The following is a 26,006-nucleotide window of genomic DNA, read 5'->3' as shown; positions in this document are numbered from 1 at the left end:
TCTAAGTGTATACTCTGACTATTAAGTATTAATTTTTTTTTTGTTATTAAAAAAATAAATTGGGTCTTGGGCCTTTAACAAGTAAGAACCACATTATCTTTCCATTTCGTCTTTTAATTTATATTTTTTGTTCCTTTTTTTTGACACAAAGTTCTTTTTTGTTCTTGACTGAGAATTATTTTTCTTCCGAATAATGCCATCGTGTAATTTTCAAATCTTGTATATATGAATTTAATGAAAACAACCCGTATACATCGGATCCAAGTCACATGCAGAAAAGCCCACATTCCATTCGTAACGGGCATTTTAACGGTCACCATAAAAGGGCATTCACGTCATTTTATAAAAGCGGTTTGGTAAAAATAAAAAATAATAAAACCGAGTTTCAGCTTTAAGCACCTGTCGGCTGTGAGTAGTGTTATATTCACAACATATTTATTATATTTTTATAACAAATTATAATTAATTAATTATTATTTATTTAAATTTAATATTAAAATTATTTTTTTATTCCAATAAAAACAACTAATAATAAACTGTTGCTTAAAATTTGACCAAACTTAAAATTTGTTTTGGAAATTTGTTGTAAAAATATCATTTCTCATCGGCTGTCGCAGCATCTATATAAATCAACGTCTCTCTCACTCTCTGCTTTCACGTATCACAACTCCACTTCCTCCCAATTACTGCAAACTCCAGTTCATTCTGGTGCGCTAAGGTGTGTACTTTTGCACCACGTAAAGATCATTTGACGATTTTGCCCTCACCTTTTTCTCGTCCCCCTCTGAAACAAAGCGAAACAGAGAGAGCTCTTTCTCTTCAGTCACCCATGGCAGCGCTTCGTTTCGCCACAGCTTTCGTTTTTCTTCTTTCTTTCTTACGTGCTATCAAAGTTTCCAGTAAGTTTTATTCATTCTCCTTTTCATAATTTCTTCTGTAAATACACTCAAAAGAAAATTATTTTTGAAAGTTTATTGATGAAGTACTTCTGGTTGATACATGTCTTTCTTTATTTCACAAGAATTAGTATCTTCTTTGGAAGTTTCTTTTTTGATTTGAGGTCTGTCTTTTGAATATTTACTCAGCTGTTACACTCGGTTCCTAGCAATTATATCTAAATTCTTGGTTTTTCTTGTACCATAAAAGATAGTAGCTATAAGTTTTTTAAACGTAACGGCTCCCTCTGAACTCAGAGGAAAAAAGAAGTAGAAGAATTAAAGCTCTGTTTGGAAGCTAAGAAATCACTGGAAAGAAAAAAGAAAAGTCGAACTCTGTTTGGAAGCTAAGAAAAGTCGATTTTTTTTAGAGGGGGAAAAAAACGAATTTCCTCTGAATTCTGAGAAGTCTGAGCTAAAAAAGCAAAAAGAAGTAGAAGAATTTAGGCTCTGAATTACGTAACGGTGTGATATTTATTTTGTGCAGAGTGCCAATCGTTCATCGGCATCAACTATGGCCAAGTCGCCGACAACCTTCCTCCACCGTCAGAAACCGCGAAGCTTCTCCAATCAACAAGTATCGAAAAGGTCCGACTTTACGGAGCCGACCCGGCCATGATCAAAGCCCTAGCGAACACCGGGATCGGAATCATGATCGGCGCCGCCGACGGCGACATTCCGGCGCTAGCCTCCGACCCGAACTTCGCCAAAAGCTGGATCAACTCCAACGTGATCCCCTTCTACCCTGCAAGCAAGATCATCCTAATCAATGTCGGCAACGAGGTCATGACCTCCAACGACCAGAACTTGATGAACCAGCTATTGCCGGCGGTGCAGAATGTCCAAAATGCCCTCAACGAAGCTTCGTTGGGAGGGAAGATTAAGGTGTCGACGGTGCATTCAATGGCGGTGCTTAGGCAATCGGAGCCACCGTCTGCCGGAATGTTCCACCCGAATTTGGTTCAGATGTTGAAAGGGCTTTTGAGTTTCAACAATGCGACGGGTTCCCCTTTTGAGATTAACCCGTACCCGTACTTTGCGTACGGGAGCGACCCGAGACCCGATACCTTGAACTATTGTCTTTTTCAGCCAAACCCAGGGCGGGTTGACTCGAATACTAATATCAAGTACACCAATATGTTCGATGCTCAGGTCAGTTCAATCTTTTAATTTGGTTTTAGTTGTTCTAGTTTACTCGCTATTTGTTCAGATGTTTGTTTTGTTTTGGTTTGAAATGTCTATTTATCTGTAAGGTCAGAGAAATACGGACACACTAGAGATATATGGACATTAAAAAAACACGCACTAGAAATATGTTTGTGTCTTAATGGTTATGCCTTTAAGAGATATTTTGTCCATATGTTTGTTTTAGTTTGACATGTCAATTTATATGTAGCAATTTGACACACAATATTTTTATTTAACATGCCAAAAACAGCAATTTATACCTGCATTGGATATGAGCCCAAAATTATCATGAAGTTGGTTTTGTGCAAAGGAACAAAACGCATCCATCCCAGTGCATGTTAGGAATATGTTTTTATCTTAATGGTAGTTCTTTAGGGATGACAAAGTATATCTTTGTAACAATTATGCCAAGCCAACCACGTAACAGCACTGGATATGATATGAGCCCAAAATTATCATGAAGCTGGTTTTGTGAAAATGAAGGGAGTTGAGTTGGAAATCTGAGTTACCAAGAGCTTGGTTGTAGTAATTGGTCAAGAGCAAATAATTGCACAAATTGTCATGCCCCATATGTTGAATATGTACTAACAAAAGGCCCAATTGTGTATGCAGGTGGACGCTGTTCGTTCTGCTCTGAATGCCATGGGCTTCAAGGATGTTGAGATTGTGGTTGCTGAGACTGGTTGGCCATACAAAGGAGACAGCAACGAGGTTGGTCCAAGTATTGAGAATGCCAAGGCTTATAATGGTAATTTGATTGCTCACCTTCGGTCAATGGTGGGAACCCCATTGATGCCAGGTAAATCAGTGGATACATATCTCTTTGCACTATATGACGAGGACTTGAAATCTGGAGCTGGTTCTGAGCGAGCTTTCGGGATTTACAAGCCTGATCTAACCGCAACCTATGATATTGGCCTCTCCAAGAGTAGCCAGGTGAGCATGTAGATGCATCATCAAGTTAGTTATAAAAACAAAAAATCTCTTCTTCTTTTTTTTCCCTTCTATGACTTACCTTAATTAGTAGAAGTAATAAAAATAACATGTCAATTAAGTAGCTTTAGGTAGAATATAATGGCACATGAGAATATATGTGGCTGACCTTAAGGCTTGTTGATGAGCTAGAGCTTTTGGCACCAGCTTATGCTCTATGCTGTGTCTTTAGGAGGCTAGCACATTTGGTAGGATCCCTTAAAATAGGAAGAAGAAAAATCACTTTTTGTTGTTGTTCTTATATTGTTGTAGTTGTAGAAGTATAGTAGTAGTGATGAGCTTCATTAACATGATTTCTTTTGCTTGAAGGCTCCGTCTATGCCAAAAACTCCAGCAACTGCAGCACCAACTCCAGTTTCTCCAGCATCTCCAACACCAACACCAGTTTCTCCATCACCAAAACCAGTTTCTCCATCACCAAAACCGAATAAAGCATCATGGTGTGTGCCAAAGGTAGGCCTATCAGCTGCCCAATTACAGACAAATTTGGATTATGCTTGTGGACACGGGATTGATTGTAGTCCAATCCAACCAGGCGGCGCTTGTTTTGATCCTAATACTGTGGCATCCCATGCTGCTTATGCAATGAATCTCCTCTACCAAACAGCAGGCCGGAATCCATGGAACTGTGATTTCTCACAAACAGCCACACTCTCATCCAACAACCCTAGTAAGTTCTCTGGCACAAATCTTCTTTCATACCCATCTGTCATCTGATATTAGGAGCTGGTTTAGTTCTCCTATTAGTCAATTAATATGACAACACAAAGTTCTAGCATAAATCAAGTCATTTTAGGTTTGTTATTAGGTTAGTTTTGTTAGCGTAATTGTTAAATATTTAGTTCAACCTTTTGGGACAAGTGGTAATGATCATAGTATTAGAAAATTTAGAATAGGTTTGAATCCTGTCATTCTTGATTTTAGAACAGATTGATTTTTGGTACTTCCAATGTAGTCATCATCATTGATGTTCAAATTTTGTGTTTTTTTCATTATGTCAGGCTGTCAGCCGTTGCTTTAGAAGAAATGTCATTGTTAGCAGCAAAAGTTCATTCTCTAATAAAATGTCTCTCATCTACCGCCTAGAGCTAGAGGACATGCTTTGGTAACAACTAACATGCCTTTTTCCTATTTGATTCGCAGGCTATAACAACTGCGTTTACCCTGCTGGGAGTACCTGATAAGGGGAGAATGGACGAGGCCAACTACGGCGGAGGACTCTCTATATTCTGACTCATGTTATCTGACTCATGTTATATACATAAGTAGGCAGTACGGCCTGTATTGCTTGTGTAGAAATGTTTATATATTTGTCTTGAACTTCATGTGTGTAAATGTTTACTAGTGTTAAAGATAGATGCAGAGGTGTATGTGGTTGTTAATGTATTTTCATTTCAGTTCTAGCTTGATTCAATCTCGGAATTGTTACTTCAATCTCAAGGTGCTTTGAGGATGTAGTAAATGTCTTGTAACTTCAACCGGATGTCTCAAAGCTTGTTTGGAATGAGAAAGTTCATGGACATGACGAAGTGTCACAACATTCTCAATTTCTCACAACACCATTGTTTTCAGTTGCGGTGGGCACGGACATAATAAATTTTTATTGGCTAAAATGTAAAACTAACCTCTAAGTTTTTTAAGAGTTCATTTCAGTTTTTTAACTTTGCTTTCGTTCATTTCAATCCTCTAAGTTTCAGATTTATATTCAATTAAGGTTTTTTTGTGTCAACTTTTGTTAAAGTTTTTTGAAAAAATAAATTTGGAGAATATTTTTCAATCATTAATTGAATTTGCAAAAGTTGAAGGAAAAGTTCTAATTTGAATAAACTTGAAAGTTGGAAGATTGAAATAAACAAAAATAAAGTTAAAGGACTAAAATGAAATCTAAAAAAATTTAGAAGGTCAGTGTTTGCATTTTAGTCATTTTTATTTTATCTAATTTTTACTAGGCTGACAATTCAAATGTAGTTTCATAAAAAAATAAATAAATAAATAAAATTCAAATATAGTGAAAATGTTACGATACTCAGTTGTGGGCCTTGTGGCCGTAGGACTGCTTTTGGGAATAGTTTGGATGTGAATTTTCTCTTTTTCTATAAACAAAAAATTAAATGATCATTAAATAAGGTTGGGAAGTTGTTTTTCCCAGATGTCACATGAAATTTTGTTCTGTATTACTACTGCTATCAGGTCATTTAATGATAATTTTTATAAGTATTTATTAGGTCATTTATAAGTACGTCACGTTTACAGGTATCTTAAAACAATTATTAATAAAGAAATGTTACTGAATGTCATATTGATATTGATTTAGAGATTTTTAACAAAAAAAAAAAATATTTAGAGATTATTTTCAAAAATATTTTATAAAAAAATAAAAAAAATAATTAATTTTTTTGACTTTTTTTTATATTTTTTTATAGAAATTGTATCAAAACTTTCTTTAATATATAAGTGACTCTTATTATTTTTTTATAAAATATTTATAAAAAATATATATAAAACGTCATCACAAAATTAATTAATTATTATTTTTTCATAAAATATTTATAAAAATAGTTTATAAACTAATTTCAAATTAATTAATTAATATTTTTTCATACAATATTTATGAAATATAAAAAGCAGTAAAGAAAATTAATTAATTATTTTTTTATAAAATATTTATAAAAAATATATATATATATAAAAAGTCATTAAAAAATTAATTAATTATTATTTTTTCATAAAATATTTATAAAAATAGTTCATAACCTAATTTCTGGACTCTTCAAAAAAAAAAAAAAAAAAAAAAAGTCCCTGAGTACCTCCATTAACTTGTCAGTGATACGTTTTTTTTTTTTCGCGCAAATTCCAAATATATCGGTTGGCATGGAAAGGACAGGGCGAGTGAACCCCGGGCTGCGTGTGATTGGTTAAATTGAAAATTCCGTTAAAGAGCTTCCAAGCATCTCTATTGTTCCTTAACCAACTTGATCACCTTGTTCGTTCGTCATAGGTGGTGCGATATTTTCACAGCGCAATTGAGAGAGAGAGAGAGAGAGAGAGAGAGAGAGAAATTAGCCTAAAAAAACGAATCTGAGAAGAACAAGAGGAGGAGGAGGGAAGAAGAAGAAAATGGCTGGGGCTACGAGAGAAAGGGAAAGAGATCTAGAGCTGCTGATCCCGGTTGCCGGAGGAGGAGGAGGAGGAGGAGGAGGAGGAGGTGTAGGAATCATCGCCGATAATGGAGCCTCCAACTCCAAATCTTCATCTCCTTCGTCTTCTCCTGCCGCTCTTATCTCCTCTTCACATCATCACTCCGGCAGAGAGGTGAGTTTCTTTTTCTCTATCTTTTTTTCAATCATGGTTCAGAATCAACATGGTAGTTTGATTCTTATGGGTATGCAGGAAAAGTATTGCAGGATTTTTTTTTTTCTTTGATGAATAGGTATTGCAGGAAGCGTTTTGATTAAAGAACACCATTTCCTGTATTACTGTGTTTCAGATAGATGATCATGATTTGGTGGTTTTTGTGTGTTTAATTAATCCATGTAGATATGTTTCATTTGAGAGTTTGTTTTCTGGGTTGTTTGTGGATTTTTTTTTCTTATTGTTTCTATATTGGTTTGTGTAGGCACTGTGTTTTCTTGAGGTTATATTGTAATGGGTCAGTGGTGAAACTTTCAAAAGCCAAATTTTAAGAACAAATAAAGATTTGAGCCAAACAGTGGAATTTTTAAATGATGGGATTATAAGAGCACTCCCATCGGCTTATGCACCCAAAAAAAAAAAAAAAAAGGCATTTTGCATAAGCCATTGAAATGCTGTAGCAAGTTATAAATTTTAGATGCAAAGTGAATAAGCCGATGCAAGGGATTTTTTGTGCATTTGGATGACCTATTATGCATTTTTAAGGTTTATGCATAAGCCATTGGGAATGCTCTAAAGTCATTGTTTGGTTGCTTGTGTAGGCATTTGCTAAAGTCATCCGCAGCTGGGCTTCAAAAAAGTTCATGAGTGGATGGTAAGCTCTTTAGGGTTACATAAAATTAATCTTATTTTGGTGCCTTCTAACAATTAAACTGTTCTTGTTGTTTGAGGCTGATTATTCAGAACATGTCGCCCCCTTTTCTGTATGTAATTTTTAGTACTCCTACTAAGACTACCCCTCTTTCTTTCATCTCCTTGTTTTTTAACTTTTGCACTTTGTTTTGGGTGATTTCTGCATTAGTTTTGGCATTTAGCCTTTGGGGCATTTGGTCTTTTGGAAGAACTTTTTTGAATTATCTATTAGATATGGTCTACCAGTTTTCATGATACTTTTAGAGTTGCATATACAATATAAAAAGGTTGTATGACTCATCAAACTTCTGAAGCCAATAAAGTGGCTTTTTTTTACAGGGAACATTTACTAACGCAACACACACTTCCTCAATAAGCTGTTAGATCTGAACATTCCTTTGAAGAAATCCACTAGCATGAGAACCCCATGTTTGCTGTTCTTCAGCAAATTGTAGACCTGTTCTAAGTTTTAACATAACGGTTATGTAATACTTGAAAAGTGTATTATTTTAATATTTTGAAGAGCTTCTTCAATCAAAAATTTTTGTGGGAAGTCTATAAATGTTTCATATTTCACATGTAAAGGGCAATTCCATTGGGTTCTTCACTTCCTTGTCATTTGTTCTTTGTTAGATGAGTGATTGATTTGACATGCAAGTTAAAGCTTTTGATTTTGAATTTTCTTTTTGTAAAATAGTCATTGCTTTCCTAATACTTAAATTTGAAGGTCAGTGTTTAATTGCTAGAATATTATTTGAAATGAGCTTAAACATGGAGCAGTAGTCTATCTGGATTTTAATGAACCCTGCAAGATGAGAAAAAAAGGTACTTTCTGGGAGTAGGGACTGAAGAGATAATCCTGCTCATTGGTTTTGAGGTAGCAGAAACACATTTACATGTTAAAACCACATATAATGGCAAAAAAGTACCAACAACTTAAGTGGTGATATCTGAGATGAATTGACTCACTGTATTTCTATCATGCAATTACCCTCAGTTATGCTGCAATGCTCTATCACTGACTATTTTGTTGGAAGCCACTGCAACTTGCATGAAATTTCTTAAGACGTTAAGATGAGTAACCTGTTGCTTATATGCATAACCCTCAGAAAAGTAAATCAACATGTCAAAAGTAAAACTGTTCGTTCAGGTATTTTATTTAATGGGTATCAAGTTTTTTTTGGTAGGTAATGGGTATCAAGTTTTGTACAATTTATTTGAAAATGGATGTTTGTTTCTCCAGAGATGACCAAGGAATTGTTTGGCGTTTGCTATTATATCTGCTTTATTTTTATTTATTTATTTATTTTTTTATAAAGTATGTGATAGTTGAGAATCTTTTAAATATGTTCCATGAAAAGGCTCATATTGTTTGCAGCGTCATTCTTCTTCCAATAGCCATTACATTCTACATCACTTGGGGTTTCATTCATTTTGTGGATGGTTTCTTCTCCCCGATCTATAATCATCTGGGGATCAATATTTTTGGTAAGTGGATTTACTTGTTCTGTGTTTAGCAGTTTTCTGAGGATTGGACTACTTGAAATTTTTATTTTGACCGTTCATGTTTTTATCTCATTTGATTGAGTTCATATATGTGAAATGCATGTGGACTTTCAAGTTGATGTTAATTTTTCTGAGCAAGGAAAATGTACTTCGATCTTTATCCAGTTGAACTGAAAAATAGTCCTACTCTATGTTCCACTTGCTTCAGACAGGAAAACAACATATTAAAGACAAGTGCTTCCTTGACCAAGTAAATTGAATTGAAAATTTCATGCCATGTGGCCTTAAAATCAATCAAGGGAAAGTTCGTATTAATTTATTTTGAAAGTATCTGCATTATTTTATGTATGCATGGGACCTTAGTTTTCTTCATAAGAAAGTCCCAGGGGACAGTAGAACCCTTCACATGGAATCTGCACAGCACATTAAGTTGCTGAACAGTCCTTCAAAAGTTACTCAGCAAAATCTGTGCCTAGGCTTTTTGGGAGGAAAATTAATGGAATTGATCTGGCTCTGACTCATGAACGTATCTTAATCATCCTTAGTGAGCTGATTTATGACTCCAAATTACTAATTCCCAAGAAAATTTTGAGTTTGCAGGCATCAACCAAAATAGCCAAGATTTTTCCTCATCTGCAATATTATTTTACTTTTCAATATGTGCCTAATTTGGATAAACTGCAGGTCTTGGATTTGTTACCTCCATCACTTTCATATTCTTGGTTGGTGTTTTCATGTCATCATGGTTGGGAGCTTCTGTTCTTACTCTCGGGGAATGGTTCATCAAGAAAATGCCACTTGTAAGCTACATCTATGCTGCCTCTAAGCAAATCAGTGCCGCAATATCACCTGGTAAATATATCAATAACTTATGCACTCTTGGCTTTTGAGTTTTGTAACTTATGCTCATGTGGTATTACTTTACAGATCAGACCTCTAATGCCTTCAAGGAAGTAGCTATCATAAGGCACCCTCGCATTGGAGAATATGCATTTGGATTTATCACATCTTCAGTTGTTCTTCAGAGAAGTGTGGGTGATGAAGAACTCAGCTGTGTTTATGTACCCACCAACCACTTGTATCTTGGAGATATTTTTCTCGTCAATTCTGATGATATAATACGACCCAATCTCTCAGTTAGAGAAGGAATTGGTATGATTTTAAACATAAAACTAAGACAGTTTCTTCCAGATATGAATTTATAACTAAAACAGCTTTGGTTGTTATGTGAGGTGCAGAAATTGTTATCTCTGGGGGAATGTCAGTACCCCAAATATTGACTACAGTGAATTCCCAGACCATTCAAGCAACAAGGATTGGCAACTTTCCAGCAGTGAAAGTATAGAGCGGACTATGAATGGTGGGAATAGATTTCGTCTTCTTTCTTCTTCCTCTTTTTTATTTTTTATTTTTTTTTATTCTGTTCTTAGTGATCAGGATTGTGTTTTCGTTCTTGGATAATTGACAGCAACTCAACCAATTTTCATGACACAACAGCACTAGTCAAACAAGTGTTTCTGAGAACATGTAGAAGCATGAAAGTTACTAGCAGAGGCTGGATTAGAAAAGGTGATGACACTTCATGCATTCAGATGAATAGTGGAGAAATCTGAAGTGAAGTGAAGAACATCTAGAAAATATACAGGCACAATTAAGGCAGCTCTTATTAATTGTTTATAGTAGATTCTCTCTCTCTCTCTCTCTCTCTCTCTCTCTCTAAATAGTGCGTCCATTCTTATTTATGAAATAGAGATTATACTCTTTTTTTTTAATTATGAAATAGAGATTATATAATTTTCAGGTGTTTAGATTGAACTGATTTGGCCAAGATTAGATTGTTAAAGTCTCAAACTTGACCAAATTTCGGCCTGCAGTACAAAGTTGTATAGACATTGAACCTCAAGGTCTTCAACTAATATCTCTAACATGAGAAAAGTTAAATACAAGTAAAAATCTGGTGTATCTTATGAAGATTGAGACTGAATGGTCAAAATATATGTTTAGTTTTTCCTTTCTTCTGGACCCCTCTTAAAAAAAAAGAAGAAGAAGGAGGAGGAGGAAGCTCTCTTTAGATCTGTAGCAAATACTGATGATGCATTACTTTCAGAACCATTTTTTGTGAGTAGGCATACATCAAAAGCTACAATTGTAAAAACATGATGCGCTTTTAGGTGAGAATTGCCTTTCATGTTTTGTCTTTGACCTTTTTTATTTTTTTATTTTTGGAGAATCTTATCTTTGACATCTTATATGAATTGAAGTGGCACAATATGCTGACAATAAAAATCCCTCTAATTATTGGAGGGACAAGAGTCTTGGAGCTTTAAAAGAACATCGGCTTCAAATACCTTTCTCTTCACATAATTGTAAGTTTCTTTTTTTAAAAGACCATTACAATGCATCGAGGTTGTTCATTGGGTATTTGCCATAATTTCATTCAACCATGTTATGTTCATTATGAACAGGAATTTGAACCCAAATTCTACAAGGGCCTCAGCCTCTTTTTGTGGCATTCGGTGGGTAATAAGTGAACAACTCATCCTTTTGCATTTGTAATTGTCAGCGATTAAGGCATGGAAAAGCGAGCTAAAAGTTCTTCGATGTCATAATGTCTCATGGTCTTTCGTTTCTATTTTCTATTTTTCAAATTTTTTTTTTTTGAGAAATTGGTCATAAAACTTGAAGCAAAAGTTATTCGTATTTTTTATTAATATATATATATATATATATATATATATATATAACCGAGACTTTTAAAACTCTCATAATTTTTCACATAATCATTATTTTTAAAACATTAGCATTATAAATAAAAATTTTGATTTTAATAACTATTTCTCCCCGATACTCTTCCTTCCTTATAAAAACCCGATCAAGTCTTTCTCCTCCCATCTTCCTCTATATTACAAGTGCAACACAATTCAAAACCAAACCAAAACAGTAAACATGAGCACAAACCCAAACCAAAAGTTTCTCCAAAAAAAAAAAATAATAATAATAATCTCATCTCCCTCTTCGTCATATTCCTTCTTATTCCATAAATTTCTTCAAACACAATACAGGATCAATGTTTTAAATACCGTTCTATTCCAGTCGGAATTTTTCGTTCCGGTATAAGTAACCCAACTATTCTATTCCGTTCCGAAATTCGGTCTATACCGGCGTTCCAGCCAAGGAAGTCAATACTGTTTCGTACTGGTTGGAATAGCATTAATTTTTCGTATCGATGAACAATCCAATACCAGTAGACTCTTATTTCGTTTCATTTTAAATACCAGACTATTCCAGTTTGTATCGGCCTTTTCGGCAAATTTCGGTCATTTTGGCCAAAAAATGCGTTTTGGCTCGGAATGTAATTCCTCTGCAACTTGGAGAGAGAGAGAGAGAGAGAGAGAGAGAGAGAGAGAGAGAGAGGTATGGTAGTGGTAGTGTGCACAGGGTGGCCGAACTAGCCAGTGAAACATTTGAGTGAGGAGAAGCAACTTGCGAGAGAGAAATTGATCTGTGAGAGAAAGAGAGAAACAGATCTAAGTGTGATTATGGGTTAGTTTTCAATCTTTTGATGAGAAAAGTATGCGTGAGAGAGTAGAGAGAGAATGAGAGAAGCAGATTTGTGAGGGACAAGTACTAAAGGACAACGTGGGCTACCGTGTAGTGGATTTTAAGGGTGTGTTGGTTGTAGTGAAAACAGGGAGGATGGAAAATAGGGAGAAGAAAATAGGGTAGACAATATTGTTTTCCACTGTTTGGTTGAGGAAGGAAAATAAGAGAGATAGAAAATAAGGGAGAAAGTTTTTTCTCCTGGACCTACTTTTTTTATCCTCCTAAATTGGGAGGAAAATGAGGAAGGAAAAGTGCTTAGAAATCCATTTTACACAAATACCCTCTCACCTACCCCTCACTTTATTCATGACCTGACTTTTGTCTTTTCTCATCCTTATCACTTTCTTCTCACAACACAGCAGTAATGTCCCAGGTTCTCTACTCTTTTTTTTTTTTTTGGTCTTGTTTAATCGGCACAACAACATTTGATTATTTGCCCAGGTGTAGAAACTGTTGCCCACAAAAGTTTGCTGACCACGTTTGAACAAGTGGAAGTCCTTTGAACATTTGACTCTATTATTTGCTGGTTACAAAATCTTTTGCCCAATTAAATTTATATGTACACTATTGTAATTTTTACATTATAATAATATAAATTTATTTGTATGATGTGGTAAATTTTATATTATTTAATGAGTACAAATAAATCTATTTCTTATATATTATGTAACAAGGGTATAATAGTCAATTTATATAAATTACATTTTTCATCCTTCTTTTTTTTTCTCCAATCAAACAAAAGAGTTTTTCACCCTCCCACTTTTCCATCCTCCCATAATTTTTAATCCTTCCACTTTTCCACTCCTCCAACCAAATGGATCCTAAGATAAGATTCAATTTGAAAATGTGTGGATGGGAATTAAAGAGAAATGAAATAGTAATAAAAAGTAAGTAAATAAACAAAAATATAAAGTTTACTAGACAAGACGGTGGAGGAAAAATAAAATAGAAAACAATGAATTGGAAAAAGGGATTGGGCTTTTATTTTTTGAACACAAAGGGATTGGGCTTTTAGTTTTTTTTTTTTTTTTTTTTAATAATAAAAAGGGATTGGGATTGAGTTAATGAAGATGTTTATGGTATTGACCAATACTACAACATAATTGTACAGATTGACCCAATAATTATTTAAAGACTATTAAATTTATTTGTTTTAAATGTTAATAAAAATTATTATTATTATTATTATTATTATTATTATTAGTGGTAATATCGAAACGGTACACCGGTATTAACCGATACCGAAATATATTGTTTTTATGGTTAAATCGAAATGGTCTCCGGTACAGTATTAACTCCATTGGTTCCGGCTGAAATTTCGTCATTCCGAATTGAATATGAATTTTTGAGCTAAATGAAGAATGTGTTTTCACTGAGTAGCTTCTTTTGGATTCGATGGTGTGGACGTTAGAAAAGAAAACCGATTTTTTTAAAAAAAAAAAAAAAGTTGAGCGAAGAAGATGAGACGAAGGAGGAGTGTTATAGATTTGCAGACGCTTATGTAGTCTGAGAAGAGGAATAAAAAGAGTTGAAAAAAAATGTGATGACATTTATGACACTTGGGAGGGGTAGAACGGAAGTTTATAAGAAGGTGCTTCCTTTACAATGCCATCACGTGCCTTTTTATTCACAAAACTGCCATTACATCATTTTATAAAAATATTTCTTTTAAATAAATAATCAGATAATCATTTTTAAATATTTTAGCTTAACAATAACAATAAATAAATTCCGACATAAAAAAAAAGGTAAACAAATAACTTTATTTCAATTCAAGAAAAAAAAAAAAAACTTATTTCAACCTAAAAATAGTAGAAGTAATAACCATATTATTATTGTCTAAAGTTTAACTGAAATGCACAAAAAAAATTGCATAGGTGATAGCTTAAACTCTTCATTCATTGTTGTTGTTGTTGTTGTTGTTGTTTTTTTTTTTTTTTTTTTTTTTTTTTTTTTTTTTTTTTTTAAGTAATAGCTTAAATTCTTCATTCATTATTGGATTTTTCTTCATAATCAATAGATTTTTCGTGCATTGTATTGGTTAGTGACTAGTTATTGATAAAAGGATTATTAGATAATCTGCTAGGAACCCCTATGAATGCTTTCAGCATGATTTTATTATATGTACTAGTCGGAAACCCGTGCAACACATGGGAACTTACCTATTTATAATAGACTAAAATAATTTTATAAATTTTTAAATTGATTATGAAACTATACTATTGCGTGAATTGCTCCTATATTTTTGAGTTACAATTTGATGAATAAGCCAAATTTTGATATTGAAAAAAAAATAACTAAAAAGTTCTGATGTTAAAACGTTCGAAAGGGGAAAAAAAAATCAGAAAATTTACTGGCACTGCCTAGAAATTATTGAAACAAAACAAAATATATATGACTACCAAATAGAGAAATATAAAAGAAAGATAGGTTACCTTTAAGAGAATAATTCATAGTTATAACAGTTGAAATTTGCTAAACTGTTTCAAATATTGCAAAAAATTGAACCCAAAAATTTAGATGGTCAAACTTTCAAAAGACAATAAAATTAAAAATCAAAACATTCAGAACCTACAAATTATAAAAACAAAACAAAAAAAAAAAAAAGTCATTATTGCGAGACAATTTCAGTAAGGATGGAAAGCTTTTCTAAGTTTTTTTTATCCAATTCTTCCTAATTGATGAAAAATTTGGTTCAAACATTGTCAAACACTTTGAAGGTGCAAATAATATAGGCTTCCAACATAATTTTTAATTAATAAACAAAAAAGCATGACACCATAAGAGAAAACATAAGATAACATATAGTGCATATACCTTACTCCACAGCTGTGAGAAAATATCCACACAAAAGGAATTGAAAACTTGTACATACGTCTCCATAAGGTAAAACTTAAGGTTATAGAATCTAAAATAATATAGAATATAGCATCTTTGAATCACACAAAAAGTTAGCAAACTTACTACAATACTTGTCTATATATATATATATTATATTGTAAAGTACTACTCCATACAAAACAAAAGCAAAAAAAACTAATTCACAAAAAAGAGAAAAAGCAATAGCAAGCGTATCAAAGAAATTGAAGCTTAGAGTATTCTCTCTTAGTGGAGATGGACAGAGGAGATTGCTTTAGGGTTTTCAAAGATTTTGTCTCTTATATATATATATATATAAGAGACTTCTGTTAGGACTCTCTCACTATTTACTTTTAAAAATTAAAATTTTTTTAAATTAAAATGATGATATAGAAAATTGTAGGAGTTTCAAAGGTTTCGATTTTATATATATATATATATAGACTAGAGCTTTGATCCCTACTTTGGCGACAATAGAAACTAGAAAGACCTGGCCTTCAGGTGCATCCGAAATTTTTAATTTTCTATTCTTTTAGTCTGAAGCTAAAAGGTATCATATTATAAATTCTGTGGATAACAAACAGCAAATCCGTTGTCGTCCAGCGGTTAGGATATCTGGCTTTCACCCAGGAGACCCGGGTTCGATTCCCGGCAACGGAAGCTTTTTAATATTTAATATTTATTAAATAAATAAAATTGAAATACATTTTCACACAAAAGAATCCGTTGTCGTCCAGCGGTTAGGATATCTGGCTTTCACCCAGGAGACCCGGGTTCGATTCCCGGCAACGGAAAATTTTTTATTTTTACGGACACTGCTCGAAACGATGACGTTTTATTGGTTCTTCTCGAAACGATGACGTTTATTGTAATGCACGAAACGAACTGTGCTACTCGAAACGATGACGTTTATTGAGATACACGAAACGAACTTTTTAATTTTGATGCGTGCTCCTCGAAACGATGACGTTTTAAAGAGACAAAATTTAGAATCCGCATCACATAATGACATATACCCCCTCCTTCACGAATCACGCCACGCCCACACGTGGAAACTTCGTTTGTTTGGTCTCTTTCATTCACGGTTCCACAACTTCCACACGCGCGCCACCCCCATTTATTAGTCATTTTACTAGAGTACTGCACAAGTCTTTCATGATCTTCTAAGTTCTAATCCTCAGACTTTATTATTCTCTCACCATCAACTCCCCACCCTATAAAATCAAACACACAATCTCTCTCTCTCTCTCTCTCTCTCTCTCTCTGTCGCTTTCATAGCTTCTCTCCCTCAGGTATCACTCTCACCAGTGCGCTCTCTCACTTCCCTATTTCAATTCCTCCTTTTTCTTCTTCTTCTTATTGCTTTTTTTTGGATTTTTATTTCCTTTGCCACCATCAAAATCGGTAATCACTTTCCCTTTCCGATCCTTCTAATTTGAATTTCTCATCGCTTTTATCTGCAATGCTTTTTATTAATAAATTAAATTTCCTTTTGCGAAAGTTTATACCGTAGATTCTGTTAATCCTTCTAAACATAATTTTCTACTATTTTGGAACAGGATTTGGTTGTGTAGTAGTACTCTGACAGACATAACAATTTCAAATGGCTTCTCCTACTCTAATCTCTGACACCGGGGCCTGGAAGGACTTGAAGGTAACTGAGTCTTGAAATACAATACTAGGCAATTGTATTGTGAATGTATCATGCAATCTCTGTTTGTGTGTGTGATGTGAAAAAAAAAAAGTTTCATTATGCAGGGCCATGTTGAGGAGATTAACAAGACTCATTTGCGTGATTTGATGGCTGACGCTGAGCGATGCAAGTCTATGATGGTGTATGATTCATTCTTCATTGGACTCATTGTATAGATAAAAAGTGTTAAACATGAATCATAGGGATGGATAATAGTGGATTATACTATAAATTATTTTATTTATATGAATTGTCTGTTGAGGATCTATTGCTGATTACAAAGTTTTAGGACTAAGGCTTGGTTGATGTCGATATAATGCCATTAATAACTTTTATTTATTTATTTGCTGTGTGTATTATTTATAGTGAGTTTGATGGGGTTTTGTTGGACTACTCGCGGCAGCGTGCCACTAATGAAACCGTGGATAAGCTCTTCAAGTTGGCAGAGGTGTGTCTTTTTTGTATTTAGTATGTGGGATGTGAATACAGTCTTTTAATTATTAAAATAAATTGTTGTTATCCTTGTCCAAATGCAGGAAGCAAAACTTAAAGAAAAGATTAACCGCATGTACAATGGGGAGCATGTAAGTTGAATAATCTTCCTTGGTCAAGTCATTGATAATTCTCATAGGAACTTAATAACTTATGGAGCCTACTGGTTTGGACATCCATTTTAAGTTTAACATCATTTCCTGTACAGACAGTAGTGCTTGCTTAATTTTTATTTTATTCTTCTGCATTAAATTCTAAATTTGGAAATTCGATGTTTTAAATAAATAGCAGTTCCATCTAGATCAAAGTAAGAAAGAAAATTGATGTGATTCATTTTTCATCATTTTGTTGGCGCCTTCAGATAAACAGCACAGAGAATAGGTCAGTGCTTCATGTAGCTCTCCGTGCTTCAAGGGATGCAGTTATACAGAGTGATGGAAAGAATGTGGTCCCAGAGGTCTGGAGTGTTCTGGACAAGATCAAGGACTTCTCTGAGAGAGTCCGCAGTGGTTCTTGGGTAATATAAAGCTGATATTAGTATCTAATATGGACATGAAATATGTGAATTCTTGGTAACTGGAAAATTTTGGTAGGTTGGAGCCACAGGAAAAGTACTGAAGGATGTTGTTGCTGTTGGTATTGGTGGCAGCTTCTTAGGACCTCTATTTGTGCACACTGCTCTTCAAACAGGTTGGGTGTTGCAGTCCCTTATGTGCACCACCACTATGTTGGCCCTTTTTTTGTGATAATGTATTATTTTACTACTGAAATCTTTGAAGCCTGTCGTACAAAAAAGCTCAGTCAACATGTTCATGGTTTAGTGGTTGCATCTTACAGATCCAGAGGCTATCAAATCTGCAAGGGGACGCCAGCTACGTTTGTGAGTGTTAATATTTCACTATGATACCATAAGTAATGAAGTATTCAAATTCTAGATGTAGATCTTCCTTTTGAGGTCTTACTTTTGTATATATAACTTTTAGTTTTTGGTTTTCCTGGTGTTGTTGGAGAAGGCTGATTTAGCCTTCTTTTAATTCCTTTATCGATGTTTACTTGATTGGCACAGTGAAGTTGTCTGTGCTTGGCTAGAAATTTTAAAAGGAATGGTGTATTTGGTTTTTATTTCTGAAGCAGAATGTAATGCATGTGTCTGGTTTAAGGGTTTCTCAACTGTGGTTGTCACATTATGATTATGAATTTCATGTAGAACAAATGCATACCATAATGTTGAAGTATATTATTTTTATGATCAAGCTAAACTTTTGTTGTCATCCCCCTGCAGTCTTGCAAATGTTGATCCTATTGATGTTGCTAGAAATATCACTGGATTAAACCCTGAAACTACCCTTGGTAAATGACAATCTTTTGTTTATTTATTTCCCAGCATAATACTGTTTAAAAGTAACTTAAATTTTATTTGGGGTGTTTTTAATCTCTCTAAGTTTTTGCTACTTTTGTGTAAACTAAGCTCTCTTGGGTTTCTTCTGATATTTGCAGTTGTGGTGGTCTCAAAGACCTTTACAACAGCTGAAACTATGTTGAATGCTCGAACTCTTAGGGAATGGATTTCAGCTGCTCTTGGGTTAGTGATTTAAAAGTTCTAGTTCTTCGAGTATATGGATATTATTATTTTTGGGACTTTGAAGTTATTCGTATTTGATAATAGATGTGATTTAGTTATTTAGTTTGGAAAGATTGTGGAAATAATTCAAAACAAAGTTTATGAATGAATTTGAGACCGGTAAACGTACTTCAAGTATATGGATATTTTTTTTTTTGGGGATTCTGAAGTTATCCGTATCTGATAATAGATGTGATTTAGTTATTTAGTTTGGAAAGATTGCAGAAATAATTCAAAAGAAAGTTTACGAATGAATTTGAGACCGGTAAACGTATTGAACTTTTTTTTTTCAGGCCTTCTGCAGTTGCAAAGCATATGGTGGCAGTTAGTACTAACCTTATGGTATTATTCTGTCTCTTACACTTAGGTGATTAAGCATCTCCTTCCAACATGTTTATCAAAAAAATTAAAAAAAAAGATCGGCTTCATGACAACATTTGTATATTTATTACTGTCTATTGTACAGGTCATATTTAATATCTATTTGTAAAAGTTCACCGAGATCCTTGTAGCTCAGTGGCATTATTTGCCTATTTGGTCTCCTGTATGAGGAGAATCAGGGTTCAAATGATTCTCCCTTCCCCACTCATTGTAACAATTGAATTATCAAAAAAATAAAATAAAAAATCTTCTGTAAAGTTCAAGTTACATAATATGTATCTCTTTATCAATGTTAAATAAGTATAATTAATCAACTATACTTATCAAAAAGTATAATTAATAAACTTTGAGACAGTTAAAACAGTTCAATCTTCAACCTCTGGCTAACCTTATCTTAATCTTTGTTTGTTTCTCCTGCAGCTGGTGGAGAAATTTGGCATTGATCCTAATAATGCTTTTGCATTTTGGGATTGGGTTGGTGGCCGCTATAGTGGTAAGTTATTTGCCTTTCCTTGGAGGCATTTATGGCGAATCCAATGGTTAATAGGAATTTAATTGTTGGATCCAGTTTGCAGTGCTGTTGGAGTTTTGCCATTATCTCTCCAATACGGTTTCTCAGTTGTTGAGCAGTAAGCAACTTATAATTTCCTTTATTTTTGCAAGCATTTCATCTCTTTTGGTTTCTTGGGAACACGTCCGAATTTCATGACACATAGATATTTTTTGTAACACTGCAGTAGGCATTACTGATTTGGTAGAACTCTATAATGTGTTCTTTTGTTTGAGGAATATATGCAACTTCATATTTTAGAACAAGAATGGAATGTAAGAGATCATGAATTGAACACCTCATAAGCTCTTGACAGAGTATCAAAGAATACTTCTTAAAAAGTAGAGTTTTAATATTCCAATCATTCAAGGCTCAAGTAAATTATCTGCATATATTTTAAAATGTTGACATGATTTCAGTGTTTTCTTGAATAAAGTGTTGTCTTTTCTTAATTAAAGGTTCTTAAAGGGAGCCTCAAGCATTGATCAACATTTCTACTCAGCACCACATGAGAAAAATATACCTGTAAGTGCCTTAATGACCCAGATTTTTAATGGATTTATAGTCAGGTGTCACCCATTGGGTATATCATAGTATGATAATAGCAATTATGAATCTGGCTAGGCTTCAGATTTCAGAATCAACCAATGCTTTAATGGATCTCATCAAAGAGGAAAATCTTATTCATTATAAGGTTTGCACTCTTTTGGGTTTGGCTATTTGTTTGAATCCCTCAACTCCCAAGATGGATCCATTTGGTGCAACCGTTGATGTTCCTGCACCAATTTTGCCTTTTTTTTTTGTGGGGGGGGGGGGAAGTCTTACATTATCCTGATGATCTTCCAGAAGCTAAATTTAACATTGCAATAGATAACTGATGACATGTTTTATAACATTGTGTTGGTGCTTCAGGTGCTTTTAGGTTTGTTGAGTGTATGGAATGTTTCATTTTTTGGGTATCCTGCAAGAGTAAGCACTTAGCATCTGCTCAAGACTTTATTTTCAGCTGCCTCTTAAGCATTTTCTTATGTTGTCTGTTTACTACATGTTAAATAACACCGAGACTCTTGGTATTCCTCCAGGCCATCTTACCTTATTCCCAAGCCCTGGAGAAGTTTGCTCCACACATTCAACAGGCATGCATACCATAGCATTCTGCTTGCACATTTTTTTTGAGGAGCTGCTTTTTGAATGTTTGTATACCTTCTTCATTTAATAAATTCAGGTTAGCATGGAAAGTAATGGCAAGGGTGTCTCAATTGATGGGGTCCCACTACCTTTTGAGGCTGGTGAAATTGACTTTGGTGAGCCAGGAACAAATGGTCAGCACAGCTTCTACCAATTAATTCACCAGGTGATCTAAGTGTTTTTTTAAACAATGACCGTAAAATAATGTTAATAATTGCATGAATGCTTATTAAAATTTCTATTATCATTTACAATAAATTCTTCAGTTTTTATATACTATTTCTTTTATGATGTTATATTAACTATAGGGCATGGGATCTAATAAATCGAAGTTTTTTTTTTTTTTTTTTTTTGTTGGGGAGATTGTAAATCTTTTGGTGCTGCTCTGATTCATGCCTTGTGTATTTGAGTTTTACTACATTATTTAATGAAATTATTTGTACTAAAAAAAAAAAGGCAGGTACAAAGTGGTAAAATTCAAAGTAACCATCTTTTAAAATGTAGTCATGTGTGCAATTGTATGCTTAGTATGTATTTTCTGTCTGAGTTTCAACCAATAAATCATAATCAATAGAGCTATAAATCCTGCCATAAGCATGGAAGTGTGCCGCTCTTAGTTTTGATGTGCACACTCAATTTCCAAGAGTAAATCAAAACCTTTTTTTTCTATTGGTCCAGAGTGAATCAAAACTTAGCACCAGTGGAAACATTAATTTCTCAGATGTGTATCCACTTATGCTGAATGTGCTAATGTGTTTTCAGTTTTCACATGCACAAGAGTGCATGCAGGTGTTGATTCATCATTCATCCCAGCATCCAGATTTTAGGAGTTGTACACTTGTAGTGTTTACCAACCTGTATCTAATTGCTGTGGAACTACTATAGTAGTTTAATGTTTACTTGTCATGTATTGACTTAAAGCCCTGCTTTATGCTTACTAACCCAATAACAGCTTTTTTTTTTTTTCTGTGATGGAGATGACTGATTTTGACTTCCTGTTGATTTTTAACTCAACTGTGGAAGGTACTAGATCTGACAGCAAACGCCATTATGCACAAATCAATCAATGAATTTGAATAGTGAACTCGTACAAAGACAATAAAGATAAATATGATGAACAAACTTGTGCAACTATAATTATTTGATACCTTTAGCAAAATTATTTTGATCTATATCAATGTAGTGCTGGGTAGTAGCATTTTTACCATGGAATTTATTTGTCATCTCTTGAGTTACACGTAACTAACTTCAAATTATGATGTCTTATAATCTGTAAGTGTGTTAAATGATTTCCTGGAACTTTCAGGGACGTGTTATTCCTTGTGATTTTATTGGTGTTGTGAAGAGTCAGCAACCTGTCTTCCTGAAAGGTATCTCACACAATCACATTTTTATGGTTGATGGCTTGCTTGAAGGTTATCTGATGCTTGATTTTTAAATAACACAGTATATAATTTTTTATTTGCCTTAGGTGAGGTGGTGAGTAACCACGATGAGCTCATGTCTAACTTTTTTGCACAGCCAGATGCCCTTGCATATGGGAAGGTAAGTTTTATGCTCTTCCCTATCAAGGATGTTCTTTTAGTTTCATAATTATAAGCATACCAGAAGTGTTTTGAGAATAGTTCCTCAATGTTTGATATGGTGCATTTGGCGTGAGAGGAATGTTAGAAGTTTTGAGGGTTATGAACGTTCTTTGCTAGAGATTAAGTCTTTTTTCTTGCACGCTCTCTATGATTGGATTGTGGTCTTTTCTCATTTTTCTTGTTTTTCACTTTTTGTTTTTCTTAATCGTTGTAATTTTGGTTTCTGATTTGTGCCCCCATAGTACATCCCCAATGTACTTGGTTTGGCACTTTTATTAATAATATTTTTATGTTATCTATCCAAAAAAAAAAAAGGTATTCCAGAAGTGTTTTTAACAATCATTTAGCACCCCATACCCGAACCAACTGGAGAAAAGGAGAAAGAATTTTTTTCCGCCTTGTAAAATTAATATACAAACTTGTAACTTTAAGTTTGCATTATTTAAAATGTCTTTGTAATTCTTTTCACCTACTAATCTTCCCCCCAAACCCCCCCCCCCCCCCCCCAAAAAAAAAAAAAAAAAAAAAATCTATACATTTCCATCTGACTTGTGGCAAAGCATCTGCTTATAAAATCCAAATGTATACTTATTTATCTTTTCCATGTAGACCCCAGAGCAGTTGCACAAGGAGAATGTTGCACCACATCTCATTCCTCATAAAGTGAGTTTCTTTCAGCTTCTCTAGTAGTCTTTGATTTACTGCTTACTGAATACTCCTAATTATTGCTTCATTTTTTACAGACATTCTCTGGCAATCGGCCTTCTCTCAGCCTTCTGCTTCCATCATTAAATGCTTACAATATTGGACAGGTTTGAGATTCTTAAGTTATTGAATGAATATTTCATGGCTGATTGTTTCAAATTACTTGAGGAGTAAGGAATTTTCTGATGCTTCTCTGTATTGAGTGTCACAGATGAATTTAGATGGTCAAATAGGTTTTTGTGTACAATTAAATTCTTGAATTTCCATTTGTAGGATGAATGAAGTGACTTAGATTTTATTGACATTGGTCGATATGTGACAGTTGTATCAAGCGTAGTAACTATCTACTTAGAACTTAGTGTAGTTGTAGAACTTAGCTAGGAAAATTATTTCTGCTATGCAAATTTCTCATGTATTGATGTCTTGTTGAGTAATTTTGTTATTAATGACTGCCTTAAGTGGCCATTGGTATCTTGTATTGTACTTTAAAATGCTGGTATTAGGCCCTATTTATTGGAAAATGAATGTCATTTTCATTTATGCGAGTGCAATGCATTCACTCCATCATTCTAATTACATTTCATTGTTCTGTACAGTATTTGGTTGAACATTATCCTGCATCTGATATACATTTAGTGAAGATTCTCCTGTTTAAATGGAGCATGCACACGTTTTATTAATATTGTTATGGATCAGTAATGGCCTGAAAATTTTGTGCATGGTATGGTATGGATACGTACATGTCTTTCATATAAAAAGTGACCTGAGATTTGATTATATAGGTTAAGAATCTCTTAACTAATTACATCAATCAATGTTACTATGCCCAATGAATAAAATATTATTATTTTTTTTCTTATTAAAAAAAATAGTATTTGTTTTCTTGTGAGGTTGTATTTGTGAACTGCCTCTTTGGCCTAATACCAGAACTTCTTGTCTGTGTTCTTCAGTTGTTGGCCATATATGAACACAGAATTGCTGTGGAAGGTTTTGTATGGGGAATCAATTCTTTTGACCAGTGGGGAGTTGAGTTAGGGAAGGTATGTCTTAACTAAGAAACCTTAATATATTGTTTCCCTAATTCACAAGCTTGCTGTTGTAAGATAGATGATTTGTTCTCTGTTTCTAATGGTAGTCTTACTGTCGTGCTTTTACTAGTTCACAGTTACTTTAACATTTTATTTCATATTTCTTACATATCTGGGTCATATCCATGAATGCAGTCACTGGCTACTCAAGTCAGAAAGCAACTTCATGTGTCTCGTACAAAAGGCGAACCAGTGGAGGGCTTTAATTTTAGCACTGCAACATTGTTAACAAGATATTTAGAGGTATGACAATTCCTCCACCTATTGGTAAAAGAAGAACATAGAGTATAGAAAGCAATGGATTAAAAAAAAAAAAAAAATTTGCTGACTTAAGAATTCTGGCAAAAGGGTGATACTGTTTATTATATGACAAAAAAATTAGCTGATAGTTTTCTCAAAATGAGTTTTGATATTGAAGCGTGATGTTCTAAAATCACTTTCAACTTTAAGGCTGCAAAAAAACATTTGTTTTGACCGTCATTCTGGCAAATAACTGGGACAGCATTTCTTCCCCTAAAAATTTGCCATTGTGAGCATGCCTCATTCTAAAATGAGGTGTTTACATATTAAAATTGCAACTATTGGCAATGCTGTTTGGCTGAGTGGATTGTTTTCAGACAGGTTTTGTTGTATCTTATGGCACTATTGCTAAGTCATTTCCTACTTTGCAGGCAACTGCAGATATCCCTGCTGATCCTCCTACCCTTCTACCAAGGATATAATTGTGTTTGCTGAAACTTTTGGGCTTCCAAGTCAGGAGAGTGATGTCAACCTTATGTATTAGCTGTTGTATACATCTTTTTACTTTTTCTCAACTTCAAGTCAGATGAGCTCATGATGTCAAGCTAATAATCAGTACTTATTCATGCGATTTTGCTAATGTTTTGCACTTTTTTGACATCTAAGTGCAATGAAAACTGCTTGGTTTGGTTTCTTCAATAAGAGGGCAATAAATGGATAGTTTCGACTTTTAGTTATTAAGATGGGACTACGGGCTTGTATAAACCACATGTTCAGATTTCAAGATTCTGGGAGCTGAGTTGTGTGATGAATATATTTCAAATTTTATCGATAAAACAGGAAGCTAAAAGAACTAAGATATTATATAACTATTTTGAGAATCCCATTTATCATATAACTTAATAATTTGCTTGAACTAATGCCTTCATTGAATTGGCTGATCGTGGAAACTGGTTGTGATATAATTAATTCGCATAGATTGATCTGATTTGGTCTGTTGTGGGCAACTTGCCTTTTCTTCGGTGCACACCAGTGTCATTTATTTGTGGATTGGAAGTCATGTTTGTTATCCATCTAGGTTCAGGTCAGTGCAGGTGACATAAAAGGTTAACAACCATGGGTAGAAACTGATCGTAGAACCTGACATTTTCTAGACCCAACTCATTTGGCATGCTCATGCTTGACTAGGTTTCCGAATGGAACTGGTGTCATGACAAAGCTTCGGCAGATATGTATTGACAATCTGGACTTGGCACCCTGCTAGTTCAGAGGAGGATGTGTTAAACTGTCTTTTCAGTTTTCCCCTTTTGGTGGATCCATAGGTCAACCAAAAA

The 26,006-nt window shown here is 34.0% G+C and overlaps 3 protein-coding genes and 2 non-coding genes across 9 annotated transcripts; all 5 read left to right on the top strand.

Annotated features, from left to right (window-relative positions):
- Positions 1–623: 623 nt before the first annotated feature.
- On the top strand, positions 624–4,638 carry LOC115974323 (glucan endo-1,3-beta-D-glucosidase-like). Of its 2 annotated transcripts, none has more exons than XM_031094618.1 (5): positions 624–899; positions 1,423–2,087; positions 2,736–3,059; positions 3,426–3,786; positions 4,260–4,638. In XM_031094618.1, the coding sequence occupies exons 1-5, from the start codon at positions 830–832 to the stop codon at positions 4,295–4,297; spliced, it is 1,458 nt and encodes a 485-aa protein (XP_030950478.1). In that variant the 5' UTR covers positions 624–829; the 3' UTR covers positions 4,298–4,638. The 2 variants fall into 2 exon arrangements, with proteins under 2 accessions (XP_030950478.1, XP_030950479.1); XM_031094619.1 differs by lacking the exon at positions 4,260–4,638 and having other exon boundaries at positions 625–899; positions 3,426–3,569; positions 3,652–3,786.
- A 1,281-nt stretch (positions 4,639–5,919) lies between these two features.
- On the top strand, positions 5,920–10,673 carry LOC115974324 (protein LIKE COV 1-like). 2 transcript variants are annotated; one of them, XM_031094621.1, is made up of 7 exons: positions 5,920–6,428; positions 7,070–7,122; positions 8,539–8,648; positions 9,351–9,518; positions 9,594–9,818; positions 9,905–10,026; positions 10,164–10,673. In XM_031094621.1, exons 1-6 carry the CDS (start codon positions 6,234–6,236, stop codon positions 10,009–10,011), a joined length of 858 nt encoding a protein of 285 aa, XP_030950481.1. In that variant the 5' UTR covers positions 5,920–6,233; the 3' UTR covers positions 10,012–10,026; positions 10,164–10,673. The 2 variants fall into 2 exon arrangements, with proteins under 2 accessions (XP_030950481.1, XP_030950480.1); XM_031094620.1 differs by having other exon boundaries at positions 5,922–6,428; positions 10,135–10,637.
- Positions 10,674–15,716: 5,043 nt separating this feature from the next.
- On the top strand, positions 15,717–15,788 carry TRNAE-UUC. The gene has a single exon. It is a non-coding gene; the product is annotated as a tRNA-Glu (tRNA).
- Positions 15,789–15,850: 62 nt separating this feature from the next.
- On the top strand, positions 15,851–15,922 carry TRNAE-UUC. The gene has a single exon. It is a non-coding gene; the product is annotated as a tRNA-Glu (tRNA).
- Positions 15,923–16,261: 339 nt separating this feature from the next.
- LOC115974322 (glucose-6-phosphate isomerase, cytosolic 1) lies at positions 16,262–25,413 on the top strand. Of its 3 annotated transcripts, none has more exons than XM_031094614.1 (24): positions 16,262–16,420; positions 16,688–16,782; positions 16,887–16,963; positions 17,188–17,269; positions 17,358–17,405; positions 17,675–17,830; positions 17,907–18,003; positions 18,151–18,193; positions 18,596–18,663; positions 18,811–18,895; positions 19,228–19,276; positions 19,736–19,808; positions 19,884–19,944; positions 20,324–20,390; positions 20,778–20,834; positions 20,948–21,001; positions 21,091–21,219; positions 22,360–22,423; positions 22,525–22,598; positions 23,249–23,302; positions 23,383–23,451; positions 24,295–24,384; positions 24,568–24,675; positions 25,104–25,413. In XM_031094614.1, exons 2-24 carry the CDS (start codon positions 16,732–16,734, stop codon positions 25,152–25,154), a joined length of 1,707 nt encoding a protein of 568 aa, XP_030950474.1. In that variant the 5' UTR covers positions 16,262–16,420; positions 16,688–16,731; the 3' UTR covers positions 25,155–25,413. The 3 variants fall into 3 exon arrangements, with proteins under 3 accessions (XP_030950474.1, XP_030950475.1, XP_030950476.1); XM_031094615.1 differs by lacking the exon at positions 16,262–16,420 and adding an exon at positions 16,427–16,532; XM_031094616.1 differs by lacking the exon at positions 16,262–16,420 and having other exon boundaries at positions 16,694–16,782; positions 16,874–16,963.
- Positions 25,414–26,006: the final 593 nt, after the last annotated feature.

Source organism: Quercus lobata, chromosome 2, assembly GCF_001633185.2.
Source record: "Quercus lobata isolate SW786 chromosome 2, ValleyOak3.0 Primary Assembly, whole genome shotgun sequence".
Taxonomy (NCBI): domain Eukaryota; kingdom Viridiplantae; phylum Streptophyta; class Magnoliopsida; order Fagales; family Fagaceae; genus Quercus; species Quercus lobata.
The sequence above is the reverse complement of the archived record's forward strand: the minus strand, read 5'-3'. Positions and strand labels throughout refer to the sequence as shown.